Raw genomic sequence first — 19503 nt, forward strand, 5'->3', positions numbered from 1 at the left:
AATCGCGCTTCGGGCCCTCATTTTTGTTTTTGTACTTTTCATTTCTGCTTCAGTTTATTTTGCTACTACAGGCAATTAATTGTCGTTGACAATTTTTCATCTTCCGTATACGTTGCGGCATCACCACGTGTACGAGAACGTGTATGCAACCAGCCCTAAGAGGTTTATATTTGCTATAGAAATAGGCAACACTTTCTACACGTTTAGGATGCTAGAATAAGGCCGGGCCTCCGGTCACTAATGCCTAACCGATCAAATGTCCTCATGATTGCGGGTAGTGACACAACCTCGACTACACTGGCAGCCACACTCTTCTACCAAAAGTTTCCCACCCAGCGATTTCCCTACAAAAGTTAGCTCAATATTCACTAAAGCTTGTTTCTTGCCCCGAAGGAATGGGCTGACAAGAATGATAAAAGAGGTCTCTAGAAGATCCGCCGAGCGTGTGCATGTGTTCCATCGCACTTTAAGAGCGTGTACTCGACCGTCGATGCGGTCGGGAGAGGTCGTACAACATACGCCATATGGCGAGGATCTTCAGCGGAAACACAGAACCTATTGGGCATGGACAGATCCCCAACATTAAATCCCGCATGGGATGTGCCGTGTTTCAGGTTTGAATATGCATTATGACCGAGATGACCCGCAGCTTCCGTGTATCCGGTCTTTCGAGATGTCTTTCTTAGCGGGAAACTACTCCGTAGTCTGGGGAAGCTAGCACGGATATAAGCAATGACCACGAGGTAGGCACATAATATGGAGTACGGAGTAGAGAGCCCAACCTTGCAGATGCGAAAGTTGGGGAAATTGGGTTTCATTACGTATGGAGTACAAAGGACGCGGACCGAATGAGTTGGAGACTGGGGATTTTCCCGCAATGATGTTTACATATGTATGCCGTCTCTGAGACCCATTCTATCGCATTTGAGATTTCGGCCAAGGCGGCGAATCATGAAGTCAATATTTGCGCTATTTTCCCACAGCCGCTAAACCCAATGGCGGTTGGTGTTGCTCCGCATCTCCAGGTTTAGGAGATACCCCAAGAGGATCTCGAGGATCTCGACTTGGTTGGGGGGCTGAGGTTTGTTCTGCAGGGTATTCGTGTCTGAACCTTGTAGGGAGTACTCCGTTGTATACATATGTATTCTGTAAGTGGTGTACGGAAGTACTGAGTAGTACATAGTTAACTCCGTAGGAGGTTGATGTCTTATTTTGCTCTGTTTGCAGCCCTCACGTGACCCTGTAAAAATTCTTATCGGCTGCCCAGACGGGCGAGTCGGCGCTGGGCCAACACTTGGCCAATCCTTCCGAGTCTTTCATTGGCAAGTCGGCTTTCGGGATCTTCTGTGGCGTGAAGAAAAGAAGAAGAAAAAAAAAACCTTCGTCTATATTCTTATTTTTGATGTACTTTCTTTTACTACAACATACATACTGATTTTATCTCCCCGCAATCGGTAACGCGGGGAGAGACTCCATAGTGTGACATTGTCCAAAGCACTCTCGACCCTCAAGTGGCCCTCCAAACTACGCATTACACCAATGTTGCATTTCTTTTACCTAACCTTCCGAACCTTCTTATCGCACAGCGAACACTAAACTGGGGCCACCGGGCCACATTTCGCCTAAAATTCCCACCCAAATGGGTCCAATCCCTGTTTCCGGTCAGCTCGTTGGGTGGCCGATCAACTGGAGTGGATCAGCGTCGTACTCCACGTGTTGGAGCAACCAAGCAGAAGTCACGAAATCATGTTAGTCACGGAAATCCTGCTTTGCCTCCTGATAGTGCCGCATTCGAAAGTGTGCGAAATTTGTCTTCTTATATACCCGGTTCCCTCCCTTCCTGTTCGGCAGACTACCCTCACTTCCCCAACCATCATCATGGGCCTCGAAAACATCTCCAACGACCATGATGCCGACAAGGTGATGGGAACCGAAGGCGAGAAGGCCGCATATGCTCCCCCACCGCCGTTTGAGGGGGACATGGTCGGGGAAATGAGCGAGGCCGAGAGAAACATCTATGATCACGGTATCAAGAAGTTCAGCCGTCTCGGCTGGAAGCGACTCACCATCGTCCTCATCGTCGAAGCCATTGCACTCGGCAGTTTGTCGATTCCCTCCACCTTTGCAACACTAGGCATGGTCCCCGGTGTGCTCTGCTGTGTGGGCATCGGCCTTATCGCCATCTATACCAGTTACGTTGTCGGAATGGTCAAATTGGCTTTCCCCGAGGTTGCCAATTATGCCGATGCGGGTCGGTTGCTCGGCCATCGGTTAGGGTGTGGTCGCTTTGGATATGAGCTAGTCAATGGCATGCTCGGTCTCCAGCTAATCTTCCTCACGGCCTCCCATTGTTTGACGGGAACTATCGCGTTCCTCGACATCACTAAAAGCGGCATTTGCTCGATCATTTTTGCCGTCGTGTCCGCCATCATCTTGCTGTTACTCGCCATTCCACCTAGTTTCACCGAGGTGGCCATCCTAGGCTATGTCGATTTTGCATCCATCATCTTGGCTATTGGAATCACTATTATCGGTACGGGTGTGGAGGCGACTAACTCACCCGGTGGACTCTCCGGAGTTGCCTGGTCTGCGTGGCCAAAGGATCACCTCACCTTCACCGAAGCCTTTATTGCTGTGACGAACATTGTTTTCGCCTATAGTTTTGCCATGTGCCAGTTCTCCTTTATGGATGAGATGCACACTCCTCGGGACTTTGTTAAGTCGATCTGGGCACTAGGTATCACCGAGATCGTTATTTACACGGTGACTGGTGCTACAATCTACGCCTTTGTTGGCCAGGATGTGTCCAGCCCTGCACTCACCTCTGCCGGAACTACCCTCAGCCGCGTTGCATACGGCGTTGCTCTCCCCGTGATCTTCATTAGTGGTTCGATCAATACTGTTGTATTTGGGCGTCTGGTTCATGGTCGCATCTTCGCCAACTCCCCTATCCGCTTCATCAATACCAAGATGGGATGGCTGACGTGGCTGGCGGTGATCACGGCTGCCACAATTGTGGCATTCATTATTGCCGAGGTGATTCCCTTTTTCAACGACCTGCTTTCAATCTCTTCTGCCCTTTTCATTTCCGGCTTCACCTTCTACTTCCCTGCCATGATGTGGTTTATGCTCCTTCGGAAGGGCAGCTGGAAAGAGCCCAAGAACATCATTCTGGCAGTCGTCAACTTTATGATTTTCCTGATCGGTATGGTTGTGCTTGTTGCAGGAACCTATTCCAGCGTTGATGACATTGTGAGTTTTCCCATGATAGCCCTTATCTTGGAGCACGAATTGTCTTACTAACTGGCTCGACTAGATCATCAAGTATGACAAAGGCGAAGTTGGTGGCGTCTTCTCGTGCGCAGCTCCTGAGTAAGGACGATTTTGTTTTCTTGTTATTAGCATATCTTAACACGGGTTATGAGCGTGCTCAAGCTGGTACTTGTACAGAAATTCCGTCAATCCTGGACTGGTTCGAGGGAATTCATTTCTAGGCGTTGCATCTTCATGGTCCGTGAAATCATGGAGCAAGAAGCGATATGTGTACATGTATGTATTATAGTGTTCATCTCATTCAATACTCATAAAGCCATAAGATTTTTAAGATTGACGAATACTATGCAACATAATAGAAAGTGTATAACTCCCCTGAAGCGGAAGCCAACAGAAAACGGTGAGCCCGTGGCTATTTATAGATCCTTGTTGAGGGACCCATAATAGATGAAACGACCGAAAATAGGCAGAAAACCGGTTGGCGAAGTCCACCTATATTGTCTGTTTCTCCGGTGCATCACGACATTATAACCCGATTGGCCTTGATTCGGATATCGTGCACATGTGGATATAATTCGGAGAAACATGGAACACATATTGGGGAGTCCCTATAATTGTACGGAGTACGGAGTACATATGGAGGTAATACATAATGGGGCAATACTGAAATTGAAGTCATTTACAATATACAACATAGGGGCGAGGTAATTTTCTTCATATTCAGGACTTGAAAATTCTCATAAATATAATGATAAGCTTATAATATTTCCTAAAATGGATTATATGGAGTATCACCGTTAATAGCTTAGGGATAAGACATTATTGATAGGAACATGACGGAGATCGACATGCTTGCCCCATAAAATAGTCACGTTGATGTCAGTTTGAGCAATATCGAATCCTGTAGTCTGATGTAGTCTGATGTAGTCGGGTGCTTGGCTGTGAGAATAGTCTTGATGGGTGAGACATCAACCTCGGCGACGGTGGCGCTCCAAGTATAAAAGGGACAGTCATTTCAGCATGTCTCTAGAATTATCAACCAATCTTCCCGATTCACATTCTTATTTTCGCTGAACCCAATCTTCTATCTTCTCTTGCCATTTTCTCCAATATGCAGCTCAAGAACCTTGCCATCGCTGCTTCTGTCAGCGCCGTTGCCTCGGCCGCTCCTTCCACCCAGTCTAAGACTTTTGGTGTTGTGGCCATTCACTCTGGTAGCGGTGTGCAGTACTCTGCCTTCAACGCTGCTAAGAGCAGCATCTTTGCTGGTCTGCCTAGCCAGGGTGCCAGTTGCGCTCGTCCCGAGGAGCAGCAGGCGACCTTCTACATCGATGACGGTGCTCTGTACCTCTATGATCATTCCGCCACTCCCCAGGAGATCTACGTTGACCGCTCCGGCATGGGTACGTTATCACTCTGACAATAATCCAGGCTGGCAATTATCTGACTTTGATATACAGGCCAGGGTTTGATTGGATACACCACCGGTGCTCAGCCCACCCCCAAGAACTCAGAGCGCAAGGGCTGGACCCAGAAGGATGGCCACCTTCAGTTTGGAGGAAACGATCTGATTGCCTGCCCCAACAGCATTGACGGTGCCTGGAGTATCTGGGCTTCTGCTGGCGTTGCCAACCCTGCTGGCAACACCGACTGTGTGGGCATTGCCGCTCGTGTCGTGGAGACCGAGAACCCCAATGGCTGCCTCTACACCCAGTAGATGCTCCTATGGAGCATCGTCTTGTGAATTTGTTGAATGTATATAATTCTTGTTGAGATGGATCTGCCTTGTCAGGCTTCCTCGCTACATAGCCCTTGTAGAGAATCAATCCTTCTTCTCTCATCTTTGCCTTCAGATCACTATCGCTGTTGTGTTGTTAATTTCTGGTCTAGTCCCTCTTAGTGAGATACTCGAAGTAAATACACCCTGTGAATCTAGACACTCCCAAGGGTACCTTAGGACGAGCCCCGTAGCAATATATAGCTGATATTAAACATTTTGTACCAAACCAGACGAAAGGATGGTAAAGAAGGTAGAGAGATCCAATGGAATTGGGCAATTTCCATCAAGTCCTCAAGCTATTCTCTTTAATAAAATATAACATATAGATGTGTGGTGTAGGTAAAATAGGAGTCGCGTCTTAGCACAATATATATCCATCCATGAATAGATGTACTGGTCTCCATCTCCCATACTGTTTTGACTTGTTGACTTCCCTGTTTTCCCCCCAAAATTTTCATTTGGCTTCCACTTCATTCCGTTCTCTCTTTAGCACAGGAACTATCACAAAAAGAGCAGGCGAAAACACCTGAAGACATCTGGAACTCATGTAGGGGTGACAAAACAGGGGCTTGGCATGTCGACTGTCAACAGGATTTTCTACGCTTGAATCTGTCCTTTGGCTCAAATCGGACAAACCTGTCGATTTTACCCCCTGATCTTAGGTGATCGGATGAGGATTCCTATTGCTGTGCAGCTTGCGCTGCTGGTATTGCTGACTGCGGTCTCGGGGGGTCGCGGTGCTAGCCATCGCAACGGTAGAGAGTTGCAATCCGAATGAGAACCGAAACTGACTACATGTATTTTGAGTGGTATACTGCCTACAAGTTTGTAGTGGACATCGAGTACGTGTTTCTTAATATGCAATCCCCAATCTGACCTTTGAGCAGATCGCAGGGCTTCGAACTCGTTGCGACCACCAAAGCCAGTCAGATTGCTTCGAATTTGGACCTTCTCGAGACAACCTGAAGATCCATCGCCACGCGAAATCCGATTCAATAATCAGCCTTGAAACGTTACTATGCGGGAAATATGCCCGACGAGAACTGGATCCGGTCCATAGGGGATATCCAATCCGGCCTTAGTAGCCGTGGTTAATTGGACTTTTACCAGGCCGTCATCTATTCAAAGGACGGCAAAGGTGGAGATCAGGCCTTGTTAAACCAGATCAGCGACAGTGTTCCGGACATCGTTCTTCCATACACGTACTCGAACGGGACTTCTGTGCAATTGGGGAATGATGGACTAGGCTACCCCCTTCCCTGTACCCGAATCTGACTTACTGTGCCGGGTCAGGCGACAGCGACTCAACGACCTACGCATTCTCCAATTATACACTTGGATTGGACTCAGCACTGCTTCTTGGTCCATCAAAGGTCAACAACTCGTTCTCTCTCATGTCATTGATACTGCCCGATTGTCAATAACACTTCAGATACAGAAATCTTGGGCTTCATAACGTGAGTATCCTCCTCGAACCTCAAGAACATGGTGCAGTCGAGACTGACCATCCCCCAGTATTGTCGCCAGTGCCGCGAATCTCCAGAGTGTTGTTAGCTTGCGAGATGGGCTAGGAAATACCGGTCGGGTTCTCCTTATTGGACCTTCACAAAGAGCAAACACCTTTGCTTCCAGTGAGCAGTCCGCAATAGCCACATCTGCCTCTCATTCTGCCGCTCTTAATGGTGCGCAGGTTCACTACATCTTCGAGCCTACCCTCTTGCCCACCCAGGCTCCCGGCACGGTGGCATGCCGACCGATATTCCGTTTGTCCTTTCTACGTATCCGATAGCCCTACAAGTCATGCTGCAATCATGTCCGAACGGGAACGAAGCCATCAGTCACCTGTCAACTCGAAATTAGCGAGGGGAGAATGTTGCTGTGGGCGCAGTCCGTCCTCAAAACCACCTCGTCCAATGGATTCTCCTCGTAGAAGAGACTCACTCGGAAGCATTTGCACCAGTTGTCCGCTTACGGAAGATTATTCTTGCGTGCGCTTTTGGCACAACGGGTGCCACCATCCTCCTGGTACCTCTTCTGGCCCACTGGGCTGTTGCTCCTGTTAGAAGACTGCGCGCATCAGCCCGGAAATCAGTCGAGCGCGAGATTACACCACGTAGTCCCGCCCCGGAGCCACGACAAATCGAGTCTGAATCCGGCAATGAAAAGGGAAATACATTTGAGCGAGCTGCGGAACATACGAATAAGAAAAGTTCCGCTGGGATGTGGCTGAAACGCCTGCGATGTCCCTTGCGGCGATTCAACAGTTCCGGAAGCGTCGCCTATCCGGAAACTGCCCGTGGCTTTCGGATACCAGGCAGGGTCAAAGAAAGAAAACATTGTGTCACCGATGAGCTCACGGAGTGGACTAAAACTTATAACGAGATGTCCGACAAGTCGTACAATCGGCTAGAAGAGCGAGTGGCTGAGCGCACTAGGGTGCTTGAAAAGGCGAAATTGGCCGGCGAGAGCGCCAACGAGAGCGAGACATTGTTTATCGCCAACATATCTCATGAGCTGAAGACTCCCCTCAACGGAATCCTGGAATGTGTGCGGTGTGTATGGGCGAGGAGGACATTTCTCGGATCAAAAAATCGCTTCAGGTGGTCTATCAGTCAGGCGATCTTCTTTTGCACCTCTTGAACGATTTGCTCACATTCAGTAAGCATCAAATCGACCAGGCTATTCAGATTGAAGAAAAAGAGTTCATGTTGTCTGATGTTCGATCGCAATTGGCTATCATCTTCCGAAATCAGGTTCAGGAGAAGCGTATTGACTTCAGCGTCAACTTTGTTTCTGGTGGTATGCGGATTGGGGCAAGCCCATCCAGGTTCCAGTCCAACACAGCCTGGCAGACTGGCAGACATGGTGCTTTGGGGTGATCAGCATCGAATCCTCCAGGTACTGATCAATTTGGTCAGTAACAGTCTCAAATTTACACCCGAGAACGGGAAAGTAGAAGTTCGCATCCTCCTCGTAGAGGAACCGTCGAGACTGGAAACCGTGGCTCTGGACGACATGCCTCGACGCGACTCACGAATACGGCCCCAGACAGGCTCAAGTACCAATTCGTCGATTCATGGGGCTGCGGATGTGACCGATGATCAAACCAAAAAGAAATCAGTGTCACAGTCGAATATTCGCCAGGTGAAATTTCAATTCGAAGTTCAAGATAAGGGGCCAGTCATCCCTAGCCATCTCCATCGGCGTATCTTTGATCCTTTCGTTCAAGGTGACCTAGGATTGAATCGGAAATACGGGGGAACTGGTTTGGGTCTCAGCATATGTGCTCAGTTATCCCGCATTATGGGAGGTGACATTCTGCTAGATAGTGAAGAAGGGAAATGGTCTCTTTTTACTTTGAGAATCCCTTTGGGGTGTGTCAAAGAATTGACCCCAAGCAGACATGCTTCGAACATCCCAGTATCGCGGACCCTAAGTGTCTTGTCCTTGGAAGATTTTTCCAATGCACGAACACCTTCGAATTACGGATCAGTGAGGAGCGAGCCCCCTGCCCCTGGATTTGAAAATTCAGAAATCCAACCACGTTTGGTTGGATTGAGTTAACCATTTTTCACGCCAACTGTCCCATCATCTCCTGCATCAGTATCCGGAAATTTGCCATCCAATCAAAGCTCACCCGACAAGGGCGATTACTCAAAACGAATACGTGTGCTAGTTGCAGAAGATAATACTATCAATCAAGAAGTAGTGCGACGATGCGTGCTGACGAAATTCTCCGTGAGGTATTTCAAATGTTGATTTGGATGCTAGGATGCTTGCCCTGGAGGAGGTCTATGATGTGACAATAGCTAAAGACGGTCAGGAGGCATATGACACTGTCAAAACAGCTATGGAGAAGGGAGACGTGTTTGACCTAATCTTTACGGACATCCAAGTGGGGAACTCGGTTTTGCACGGTCATGAAAATGCTAATTGATGCAGATGCCAATCCTCGATGGTATCGAGAGCACCCGACTTATACGGCAGATGGCCTACTCTGCACCCATTGTCGCATTAAGTGCCTTTGCAGAAGAAAGCAACACCAAGGACTGTATGGATTGTGGGATGGGTATCTTCTTGAGGTCGGTGCTAACAAGAAACATAATCGATTTGCCACTCCGGGGCCAACAGAAGCAGTAAACATATTCGGAAGACCTGCGTTGAAACAAGTGAGTGCCTAGCAAATTTTCCACCATCATTGAGGAAAGTGAACTTAGCCCTTGAGAATGATAATTTATAAAAGATATGAAGAAAGAGGATGCATCGCAGAAATATAGAAACTTATTGTATTGGAATATAGACACAAAGACAACAGACAGAACTCGGGTGGAGGTCTATTGTGGAAGGGAAGCCTTGGAGGGCTACTTTGCTGAGAGAGGATGAACGAGGCCTGTGAGGTAGGCCCTATGGAAATATGCAATCAGCGATAATTGATCCATAGAGATACAGGTTGTGATTGTGACTTTGCATTTTCAGACCATTGCTTTCATTAATTATGTTGTATAGCTGGAATGTAGGGAGTGAAATCGACAATGACTCTGACGCTATAACTTTGGACGGTCTGCCCCCTATTCTGCATCGTGGACTCTTGGTTTCAACTCCCCACCGTTTCTTCACAAATAGTACGAATTCTGAACCATGCTCGTACATCTTAACCATTTCCAACCCTACGCAGCGCTGTGCGATCATGTTAACTCCCTTGGGTTGTACCCCAGCGCATTCGCCGTCGCCAAGGGCAGATGACTCATTTCCGTGGTCATCGCGAAGTCGTCAGCTGCCGGAGAGAAGGGTTTCGACAAGCCCCAGCTTGGTTGGTGGGTCGCTAGATAGCGCCGCTCACAGGCGAAGGACCATGGTAGCAGAGTCGGGTCAGAATGGTGGGCAAGCTCATAGACACAACGCATGAAGGTATATTCACGATTCGGGAAGCGATATCTACTCTCCTACAACCGCCGATATTACAGACCGGGCTTCTCCCTCACACCGCGATCCATTCTCCAAAGAAACCTCCCACCTCCCGAGACATACCTCCCGTAATTCTCTCCAATATCCCCTATGTCGAACCCTCAGCTTTTAAAGACTACCTCAGTGAGGTCGAAAGCCTATTTGATGCTTTCAAACGCATGAAGCTCGAGTTCAAAGACATGTTTCGTCAAGACATCTCCACTACCAAAGGCGACGAAGTTGCACCGTGCGGAAGGCGGAAGACAAGCGTTTCGAAGCGCCAGCTTGCGCCTACACCGCTGTCTACAATTCCCTCTGTGTATTTCAATGAAAACTTTCACCTCGAGAATCCGCGCATTTTCGATGTTGTCAGTGAGCATACAGACGTTGTAAAAGCAGCCACTGTCCACCATCGGAGAAGGTGATGACATTGCTGCAAATGGTGACCTGCAGCCTACTAGGAAGACGCTTACTACCTATACTATCTTGCAAGAGAAGCTATCGTGGCACATGGACACTGTAGAGATTCATTTGGTACTTTTAATTTCGCAAGCGTCAGCCTCTTTTTTCGCCGCGCTCGGCTCCCTTCGTGAACTCCAGGCCGAGGCAGCCGACTCTGTCGCAAAGATCCGGAAGGTGAGGAAGGACCTCGCGCATTTGGACAAAGAGATGGTAGTGCGCGGGTTTGAGATCATCAACTCGAAGCGGAGACGGGACAATCTGACAAAGCTGGGCGAGGCTACCAAACAGCTTCAATGTGTCCTTAGCGGCGCTAGTCATTGCGAAGAACTCGTAAACTCCGGGCATCTGGAGACGGCGCAATGCAACACATCTCGTACGTCGAACAGCTTGCATCCGAAACGCTGGATCCGAGAATTGGCGGGGAGTTGCATTGGTTGCTGCCGAACCCATTCATCAGGCTTACCGATCTACGCCGAATGCACGCTATTGGAGGGCTGCTGCAAGACATCGACCAGCTTCGCCTGCGGATTGGGAATGGTTATGAAGCCCGATTGCTGAACATCCTTCTAGGCGACCTGCGCCGACATGTGTCCGACGCACCGCCCACAGACACTCTGACACGCTGGACAAAAAGCACACGCGGCGCGACGGATGACTCCTCATCGAATATCCATGATGAAGGCAGAAAACTTGCGCGAAGAACTCATCCCTGTCCTGCAGGGCCTTGGCCAGCCGCAGTATTTAGCTGCAGCAAGCACCACGTTTCGTGAAGCTGTCATCCGAGAAATGAAGTATCTTATCCGCCAGCACTTGCCGAGCTCTAACGACGATAGTGAGTCTGCCACGTCTGCGTCTATGCGGGCAAGCGGTCGACGTCCGACCCAGCAGGAAATGTCGAGCATTCTGTCTCGCAACTTGCGTGCTCTCAGTCCTGAGGACGCCGAGGCGTTCTTCGTCAAGGTCTACTGCGGGATAGGCGAAGCATTACGGAGGCTTAGTGTACAGGTTTCAAGGTTCTCCTCGATATCATAAGCGGCATGAAGACTTCAAACAACGTACTCACTCCCGTCCAAATCCTCGGAAGCAAGGGCGAGCCGGCTGTCCGTTCGCCCAGCCTTTCGACGGGATATAATCTGCAGGAAGAGATAACTCAAGCCCTTAACATGTCGAGCCTCCTCGTACAGGTAGTGGACAAGGCACAATCAGAGATCACAAAGGTGCTGCGAGTCAGGACCGAGCAAACGGTTCGCCTTGGATTAACTCATTTCCTAAGCTACTTCACGCTGAATCGCCTGTTTGTCAATGAATGCGAGGCAGTCTCTGGACACTCTGGAGAGGCCCTCAAGAGCATCGTAAACAATCAAATTCACGACTTTATTCCGCTTCTGCACGAAGTAGAAAAGCAAAAGCTAGTGCAGAAGATGGAGTCTGAGAAGTGGGAGCGCATCGACTTCAAGCCCCAGGACGCATTGATCCTGGCGCACATTGTCCAGTCTATGACCACTGATCCCCCGGCATGGCTCGGTTACACGGATGTCAGTACCGCAGGCCTAGAAGCAGACGAACTGAATTTGCAGAAAACCCGCACCCCTATGGAGCCGACAAGTGCTGCTAAGCAAAATAAGAAAGACCCGACACTGGCTGTCATCGACGCCGAGAAGTTTACGCTGGTTGATTCGGCAGCATTTGCGCTTCGCGGTATAGAACAATACACAATCCTACTGGCATCGGTCCCCGGCATGGTCAACGACATATCGACGCTCCTACTTGACTATCTCAAACTGTACAACTCTCGCACACAACAGCTTATTCTCGGTGCCGGCGCTAAAATAACAGCTGGGCTGCCCAATATCAATACTAAGCACCTTGCCCTTGCCTCGCAGTCGCTGTCCTTCTTCATTGCCCTGATACCCTACGTGCGCGAGTGTGTTCGTCGTCGACCGTCCATCACAGGCTCCGGCATAGCAGAGTATGACCGGTTGAAGCGCTTATTCCAAGACCATCAGTCCACTATCCACGACAAGCTCGTCGACATAATGAGTTTTCGCGCGACCGTTTGCATTAGAGAGATGAATAAGATCAAGTGGGACGACGAAGATGAGCTGCTGAGGAACGTCAGTCCACACATAGAGACGCTCACAAATGAGGCGCTTACGCTACAGCGAGTGCTAAGCAAGTATCTGCCTGCGTTAAACGTGAGTATGATTGTCGGACAGGTCTTTACGAACTATAAGGAGCAACGGAGTAAGGCTTTCGAAGGTGCGGCGATACGGACCGAGGCCGAAAAAGCGAGGTAAGTATCTTCCTTGAGATCACCTCGTTGCTAGCTAACCAATATATAGGCTTCTACGAGATGCGGAGCTTCTCGAATCAAAGCTTAGCAAGATTGACGGCGGAGAAGAGCTCGGCGCGCACATAATCAATATTGTTAAAGCGAAGTAGCCCTGGAGGTCGCATCATCGTTCGAATCCTCTCTCTGGTCACATGTCCCTGCCTCTTGTAGTCTACTACTATCCTTTCTTTCCTTAAGCACGAGCGAGGCCCCTGTAAGACCGAAACACCATATACTTAAAGGAACGGCCGATAACGTATAGCAAATGTTCTACGCTAAAACCGAAAATGAAAGTGGCCTTCACGGGGCTACTGGGCGGGCGCAAGCACGGCTGCGATAGAGCTAGCACCGTATCTTCGTCGCGATGGGTGCAAGATAGAGGAGTTGGAGGGAAAGGAGGGAAAAAAGAGGTGGAAAGGGCGAGGTCACGACTCTTATGTTCAGGGAGATTACAGGACGGTGTATCAGGGCACCAGGCCAGGAACGGCAAGACTAACCAGATCGCGTAATTCACAGGTCCCTACGGAGTATATTACATTGGCAATCTTATGATGACAGTGGCTTGCAGGTGATTCGCTAACGTCTATATATTGTCCTGAATAACCAGATCATGCAGAAAAACTGAACGGGGTGTCTAATAGGCAATCTCGAAGCTGTAGGCAGGATCATAGTGGATAGCCCAGTACCCATCCCAGATCTTCTTGGTAACAGACCCAACCTTTCCGTCCTTCACAGGCTTGCCATCAAGACTGGTGATCGGCATGATACCTCCGGCAGTGGTACACATAAAAATTTCATCCGCATCATAAGCCATTTGGACAGGTACCAACTCGACCTTAATGTCAAAGCCGCTGGCTCGAGCGACATCAATCACACTCTTGCGTGTAACACCTTCAAGTACTCCGCGAGCTGGAGTGTATAGAATATTGTCCTTCACAAGAACAATATTGAAGCCGGAACCTTCAGTGAGGTTGGTGTCACCATCGGTCAGGAAGGGATATTCGGCGCCACGATCAGAAGCCTCAAAAAGGCCGCGAACCAGGTCACCCCATTGCAGATTCTTGACAGTGGGGTCGATGCAGCCAGGCGGGACGCGGCGGACAGTTCTTGCGATAATTGCGCTTCCACCCACAGGCTGCGCCTCAGGTTCCATACACCAGACGTAGGGTTGAATAAACATATAGATACGGTTGACGATGTCCTCAGGACGAGAGCCTCGCACGCCTTTCAATCCACGCGTCACGATGATTTCGACAAACGCGTCGCGGATGCCACTCTTTGCAACCATATCGACCAGAATCTGCTTCACCTCGTCGCGTGGGAGGGGGAGCTTCATGCGTAGCTTGGTGCAGCTGGCTTCCAACCGGGTGATGTGGTCATCGAGCCGGAAAAAGCGTCCATCCCAGACTGAGGGAACATCGTATGTCAAGTCGCTGTGCATAAAGCCTTGGTCAAGGATTGGGATACGGGCTTCGTGGAGAGGAGTAAGTTCTCCCTCCACCCAAGCAACACCTTTTGCGAAGGGGTGGGTGTTCGCTGCAAGAACCTTTTGGCGCTCGTGGTAGGCGGCGAAGATTTTTTCCATTGTAGCCATGGTGATGGAGGGTTTGGATTCTTTATGGTTTGATCAGGAGAATTGCTGGAGGAGAATATGAGTAAATCAAGATAATCAGGCAGATATAGAGACCTTTAAGTGCCTATGTCTCGAGACATCGCAATTTCCATGAAAGGAAATAGCCCCTGGAGGTGATATACATGGATTCCATGGACGATACTATAAGGCTCAATCGGGTAAGTGGCGGGGCTTGCCCAGGTGTTCAGCGGGGGATCTCTCCAGGGCTCGCCTTCCCGATTTGGTACCTAGGTAATGACGATATTTCCCGATCGGGAAGGCGGGTTATCGGGTACTTGACCCCGACAGGTGACATCACGGGATTGTTTTATTCAAATCAAGCACAGATGGACTCCTTCATTGGCGCTATTGTGGCCGATATACACCTTTGGATACCTCGGAACTATGCGAGATAAGAAACACCTCCGTCGTGTGGGGTAAATGGGGTAAAGTGTCAATAGCTACTTTCCTACAGACCAGTCTAAAAAGAACCAGAGAAAGTTATGTCTGTAGAGCCAGAGCCCTGGAGATACCTATATGTACCTAGGTAGGTACGTATAGAGAGAGTTGAGAAAAGATTCCGGTCAATTCCGCGGAAATGTCACCTGCCCAGATTAATTCCCCAATTTAGGAGAGCGGGACCTTTTCCTCTACAACACGCCAAAAAGAGACTTGTATCTTCCAGCATCTGACGTGATGATTTCTGATCAAGGAAAGAGAACCAATTCACTTGGGTTTGCCCAAACAGATTGTCATACTTGTGCTTCTTTAGGTGAAAAGTGCGACCGGCGTCGACCGCGATGTTCAACATGTCTCGGTCAAGGTCGTAGATGTGGTGGCTTTGCAATACCTCTCTCGTGGGACCCTAGGCGAATGTGGTCAGATAATACTTCGGCAGCTGCTGCATCTAGAGACCTACCTAATGAGGAGATCGTCACCAGCTCCTCCCCCAAGGCTGTCCCCGCTGCATTTACCGCACCAGATTCACCTAAACGTTTTCGCTTCGTTAAAGGTGTCTCCAGACCAAAGAAGCGTCGGAGAGCCAACTCGCCAAAGGAGCAAGCAAGCCGATCAGTTGCAATAGAAACCTCGTCGGTTACCCCTGAGGTTGTGCTAAGAACAACAGCGCAGAACTTGGACATATTTGATGATCCCCAAAAGCGCAATAGCCTATCTGGTCTAGGTACGTTGAGCTTTCCTTACCCTTGGAATGTTTCAGACATACGTCTTTCTCACGGTTTCTTTTCTAGAACTGCAAGACGGACATCCTTTTGACGATTTTAGTTTATTTGACTCCATACTTCCTAACATTTTTGCGTCCACCCCCTTCTCGGATATCGAGCCTCAGGGGACACTGACAGCAGAAGTGTCGGGTGTAATGGAGTCACCCAGAGTGACACCTCTCTCCCCAGTGGAAAGGCCCATTGAACCGGCGTTACAAAATCTACAAACCTGCCCAATGAATGTCGACCCCATGTTTCGAGATGAAGAAGAGCAAAGTGCTTTAGCTGATCTGGTTCCACGAACCTTTCAAGAACCCACAATCTCTTATTCTTCGGCGTGTCTCCAAGCTGTTCCTATGATATCCGAGATCTCATCTAACGACCATGAAAAGCTTCTTGAATTATGTGAGACTTCCGCTGGCCTCCACATTTGGCGATAAGAGGGCACGCTTACGATACCATAGATGACTCCGAATTCTGCGTGCTACCTCTGACAGGGGACATACCTGGGACAGTGAATCCATTTCGCTGCAAACGTCAGACGCCCCAACGCTCCCGCCTTCTTTTTCATTCCATTCTAGCACTATGCTGTCAGCATCTAGGGCGCTTGGCTGGTAGCTGGCCAAGTGAAGCCGCTGAGCATCGCCGGAAAGCTATTCAGTTACTTGAATGTGCATTACAAAGTAGCCCAGTGCTGAGCTTATTGGAGCCTATACTAATCCTTTTTACTCTTGATGCAAGTCATTCACCCTGGTGATACATGTGGCTGAACGCTAATACACGGCTCTAGTGCACCCTCTCCGCTACCGGGAATTGGTCAACTCACTTGATGCGGGCACACTCAGTGCTCCAAACCCATGGCGGCCCAAGTGCATTGACGACACCTCGCATTCGGTCACAAGTCGCAATGCTAACATGGTAATAACCTGAAACCTCTTTAGCTCTGAGAGTTGTGTGGCTGATCAAACCAAGGTGGGATGCGACACTTGCCTTGATATCTCGACAGAGTCCTATCATGGACCAGGCATACTTGGACTTTTTGGTGCGATGGGAAAAACAAGATGAATGGTCTTTCTTCGATCTGACTGGGTGTCCCCGAGAATTGCTGGTTCACCTGTTCCAACTGGCCGAGTTAGCCAAGCAGTACGAGATCGGCTTATCCATGAAATGGCTGACTTTCAACATGGCTCCTGTTACAAAGATAGAATATGAACTGATTGGGTGGAAGAATGACATAGATTCTCCATCAAGTGACGATGACCCCACATTGGGTGTAGAAGAGGCAATAAGGCAACTCCACGAGCAACAAGATCGCTACCACTGTGCGGAGGCCTGGCGATATGGATTGCTCCTATATCTTGAATATATCTTCAAGAGTGATCGCAAAAGACGGTCCATCAGTGTTCATAGACTGGTGCGCAAGACAATTGACCACATTCGGAGCTGCCGACGAACATCCCAGACACAAAAGCAACTCCTTATCCCGGTTTTCCTCGCAGGCAGTGAAACCACAGATGAAGATATGCGCCATTTTGTGAAGGAATACTGTGTTTATTGGGGCGAGAAGTCTCGTTACAGCATGTTTAATTCTGTTCCGGTGCTTTTCGATGAAATCTGGGCCACAGGAAAATGGTGGGGTGCCGTGATTGATAGCAAGACGCGACCTAGCTCTGGCCACGGACAGGAAACTACACAATTATTATTTGGATAGTGTTCGTGATAGGAATTGCATTCTTACTGAATTCTAATCCAACCTGCTACATCGTTGCTTCGTATTGCTAGCCATGTTCATATTTTCATCATAGCATGATTTTACCACCTATAAATCCCTCAAACACCACCTTGACCATGGGACCTCTACATCTAATGTTAGTTTTGAGAAATGGGAATTTTTGCCCTTGCTGTCACTGAAACTACTACCATGGAAATATTGAATTCATAACCCAGAATACAGTGTCATAGGAAGGTGTCACCATAACGGTCTGACTTCATCCAGACGTGACTAGAGGAACCAACGCTACCTGTACTGAATATTCGCAATAGCTACCAGTGAGTTTGATGACTATCATGCGGCACCGGCAATAAATGGCCTAGCCACAGAACCCATCATGCTGCCGCCATTGTCAGGTCCTTTCCTAAAGAAAATATTTGAAATGACGCTGTAGTACATACAAATCTACCTAGGTACAATGTAAATCCCAAGTTTCTAAGTGGAGCACGCTGCCAATGGGAGTTTTATCAGCAGGAAACCCCAATGAAATCCTTGGAAACTTCAATGTAGACGAGGCCGTTGCTATCTCCCTCGTAAAAGATTCCGAACTTATCATCGCCGAGTGCGGTGACTGTGGAATAGGACATCGAGCCAGACTGGAACACTGCGCCAGAAGACCAGGTCTTTCCGTCGTCACAGGAATAGCGGATTGTACCATTGCTTCGGCTTGTTTTACTGTTTGCATTGGTAAACAGGAGGATTTTGGCATCGGCCGAACCCTGTGCCGCAGCAGGATACATTCTGGTAATTGCTCCGTTGTTTCCTGGGTCAGGGAGTTGGGTTTCCCTTGCTGGTGTTGACCAAGTTTCACCACCATCGGTTGAGGTTGCGACCTTTCGATATCCACTACCATCGCTCGGGCGTGAGTTAAGCATCAAGTTGCCATTTGATAGCTCCACAACTTTGTTCTCATCCATCCCATTGCCAATGACTTTCCCCATCTTCCATGTAGCGCCACCGTCGTCACTATAGACACTATAGGCTTGCGAGACCTTTGAACCGTCTGGTTGGATGACTTTACCAAGGAATTGTTGAACCAGGCGCCCGGCGTGTTTGCCATATTTGAGTTGAATCCCCTCTCCGGATGAAGCAAACATTCCAGTAATTCCACCAACGTTGGCTACCCCGTTGGAAGTACTGCCCACGGGCTTGATCGCTTTCGTAATGAGTGGCGGTGCACCAACATCGGCAGATGCAACAGGAGGGAAAGAGGATTGATGGTCTGGATCAGTGGTCCAGCTAAGTCCTCCATCAGTCGAAACGGAGACTTCAGCGCTGACTATATTCAAGTCGGTGTCGTCATTTCCGATTGCGCTATTGAGAAATCCCTGGTTCTTCGAGAAGACATGGAAATTGAAAACCTTTCCGGTATCGGAGTCGACCACGTAGCTTGGGTCACTAAAGCCGTACTGTTGGAGCGTCGACGACGTTGGTTGACCTTGGGCAATATATGTTGGGTTGCCCCAAGTCTTCCCACCGTCCGTACTGCGTCGTTGTAAAATTGAATTTGGGGATGGCGAATCTCCTCCATCTGGGCGCCCATCATACGATGCCAGGAGGACACCATTTCCCAGATTTGCCAAGGCAACAATTCGGTACTGTGGAAACAGCCCCTCTCCATTTGTGGCCAGCGTGTGTTTGAATGTGACGCTTGCGCTCGCCGTAGCAGTTGCTACGGCGAGGATGGCACATAAGGAGATAGCGCGCAATATGGAGCACTCGCGTGCCAAATAGATAAATGAAGATAGCATCGTCAAATTATTCCACTAAAATTGACCTGAACAAGCAGGCTCTTGAGTGAAAGAGGAAGTGTGGAAGCAGCTGACTGAGAAAATGATAGACTTATTTTTCGGAGGGACAAGGAGCTATTTATATCGAAGATTGGATTCAGTTTCACTTTCGGGGCTGATCTGGATAATCTGGATAATCTGGCAAAAGAAAAGACCTGCAATCTATGCAATCTATGCAATCTATTCATTTTGATAGAGGGACAGCCAAGCCGACATAGTATTGATGGATAGAGGATAGATAGTAGATACTAATTTGCCCAGGTGCCCAGGTGAGTTCCTTGGCTTATGTCAGTTTCCCCGCAAAATGCAGACCCGG

At 48.9% G+C, this 19503-nt stretch overlaps 7 protein-coding genes across 7 annotated transcripts; 5 read left to right on the plus strand and 2 right to left on the minus strand.

Moving 5' to 3' along the window:
- Positions 1-1878: 1878 nt before the first annotated feature.
- Positions 1879-3376, plus strand: N7519_004867 (putative amino acid transporter; the record flags this gene model as incomplete). Its single annotated transcript, XM_057291643.1, has 2 exons — positions 1879-3252; positions 3317-3376. The coding sequence occupies 2 exons, from the start codon at positions 1879-1881 to the stop codon at positions 3374-3376; spliced, it is 1434 nt and encodes a 477-aa protein (XP_057152845.1).
- Positions 3377-4384: 1008 nt separating this feature from the next.
- aspf34 (cell wall protein PhiA) lies at positions 4385-4990 on the plus strand (the record flags this gene model as incomplete). Its single annotated transcript, XM_057291644.1, has 2 exons — positions 4385-4676; positions 4734-4990. 2 exons carry the CDS (start codon positions 4385-4387, stop codon positions 4988-4990), a joined length of 549 nt encoding a protein of 182 aa, XP_057152846.1.
- An 858-nt stretch (positions 4991-5848) lies between these two features.
- Positions 5849-9193, plus strand: tcsB (putative sensor histidine kinase/response regulator TcsB/Sln1; the record flags this gene model as incomplete). The annotated part of the gene is made up of 9 exons (XM_057291645.1): positions 5849-5895; positions 5941-5978; positions 6492-6510; positions 6569-6794; positions 6914-7605; positions 7713-7928; positions 7978-8427; positions 8825-8948; positions 8996-9193. 9 exons carry the CDS (start codon positions 5849-5851, stop codon positions 9191-9193), a joined length of 2010 nt encoding a protein of 669 aa, XP_057152847.1.
- A 734-nt stretch (positions 9194-9927) lies between these two features.
- Positions 9928-12901, plus strand: N7519_004870 (vacuolar protein sorting-associated protein 54; the record flags this gene model as incomplete). The annotated part of the gene is made up of 6 exons (XM_057291646.1): positions 9928-10365; positions 10394-10789; positions 10846-11225; positions 11293-11419; positions 11473-12752; positions 12802-12901. 6 exons carry the CDS (start codon positions 9928-9930, stop codon positions 12899-12901), a joined length of 2721 nt encoding a protein of 906 aa, XP_057152848.1.
- Positions 12902-13425: 524 nt separating this feature from the next.
- N7519_004871 (aminotransferase class IV) lies at positions 13426-14385 on the minus strand (the record flags this gene model as incomplete). The annotated part of the gene is made up of 1 exon (XM_057291647.1): positions 13426-14385. One exon carries the CDS (start codon positions 14383-14385, stop codon positions 13426-13428), a length of 960 nt encoding a protein of 319 aa, XP_057152849.1.
- An 891-nt stretch (positions 14386-15276) lies between these two features.
- Positions 15277-17337, plus strand: N7519_004872 (uncharacterized protein; the record flags this gene model as incomplete). The annotated part of the gene is made up of 3 exons (XM_057291648.1): positions 15277-15586; positions 16417-16544; positions 16633-17337. 3 exons carry the CDS (start codon positions 15277-15279, stop codon positions 17335-17337), a joined length of 1143 nt encoding a protein of 380 aa, XP_057152850.1.
- A 527-nt stretch (positions 17338-17864) lies between these two features.
- Positions 17865-19148, minus strand: N7519_004873 (sialidase family protein; the record flags this gene model as incomplete). The annotated part of the gene is made up of 1 exon (XM_057291649.1): positions 17865-19148. The coding sequence occupies one exon, from the start codon at positions 19146-19148 to the stop codon at positions 17865-17867; it is 1284 nt and encodes a 427-aa protein (XP_057152851.1).
- Between the last annotated feature and the right edge of the window lie 355 nt (positions 19149-19503).

This window comes from Penicillium mononematosum, assembly GCF_028829835.1.
Source record: "Penicillium mononematosum strain IBT 11891 chromosome Unknown utg000002l:1.0-8112719.0:1.0-8118358.0, whole genome shotgun sequence".
In the NCBI taxonomy this organism is placed as follows: domain Eukaryota; kingdom Fungi; phylum Ascomycota; class Eurotiomycetes; order Eurotiales; family Aspergillaceae; genus Penicillium; species Penicillium mononematosum.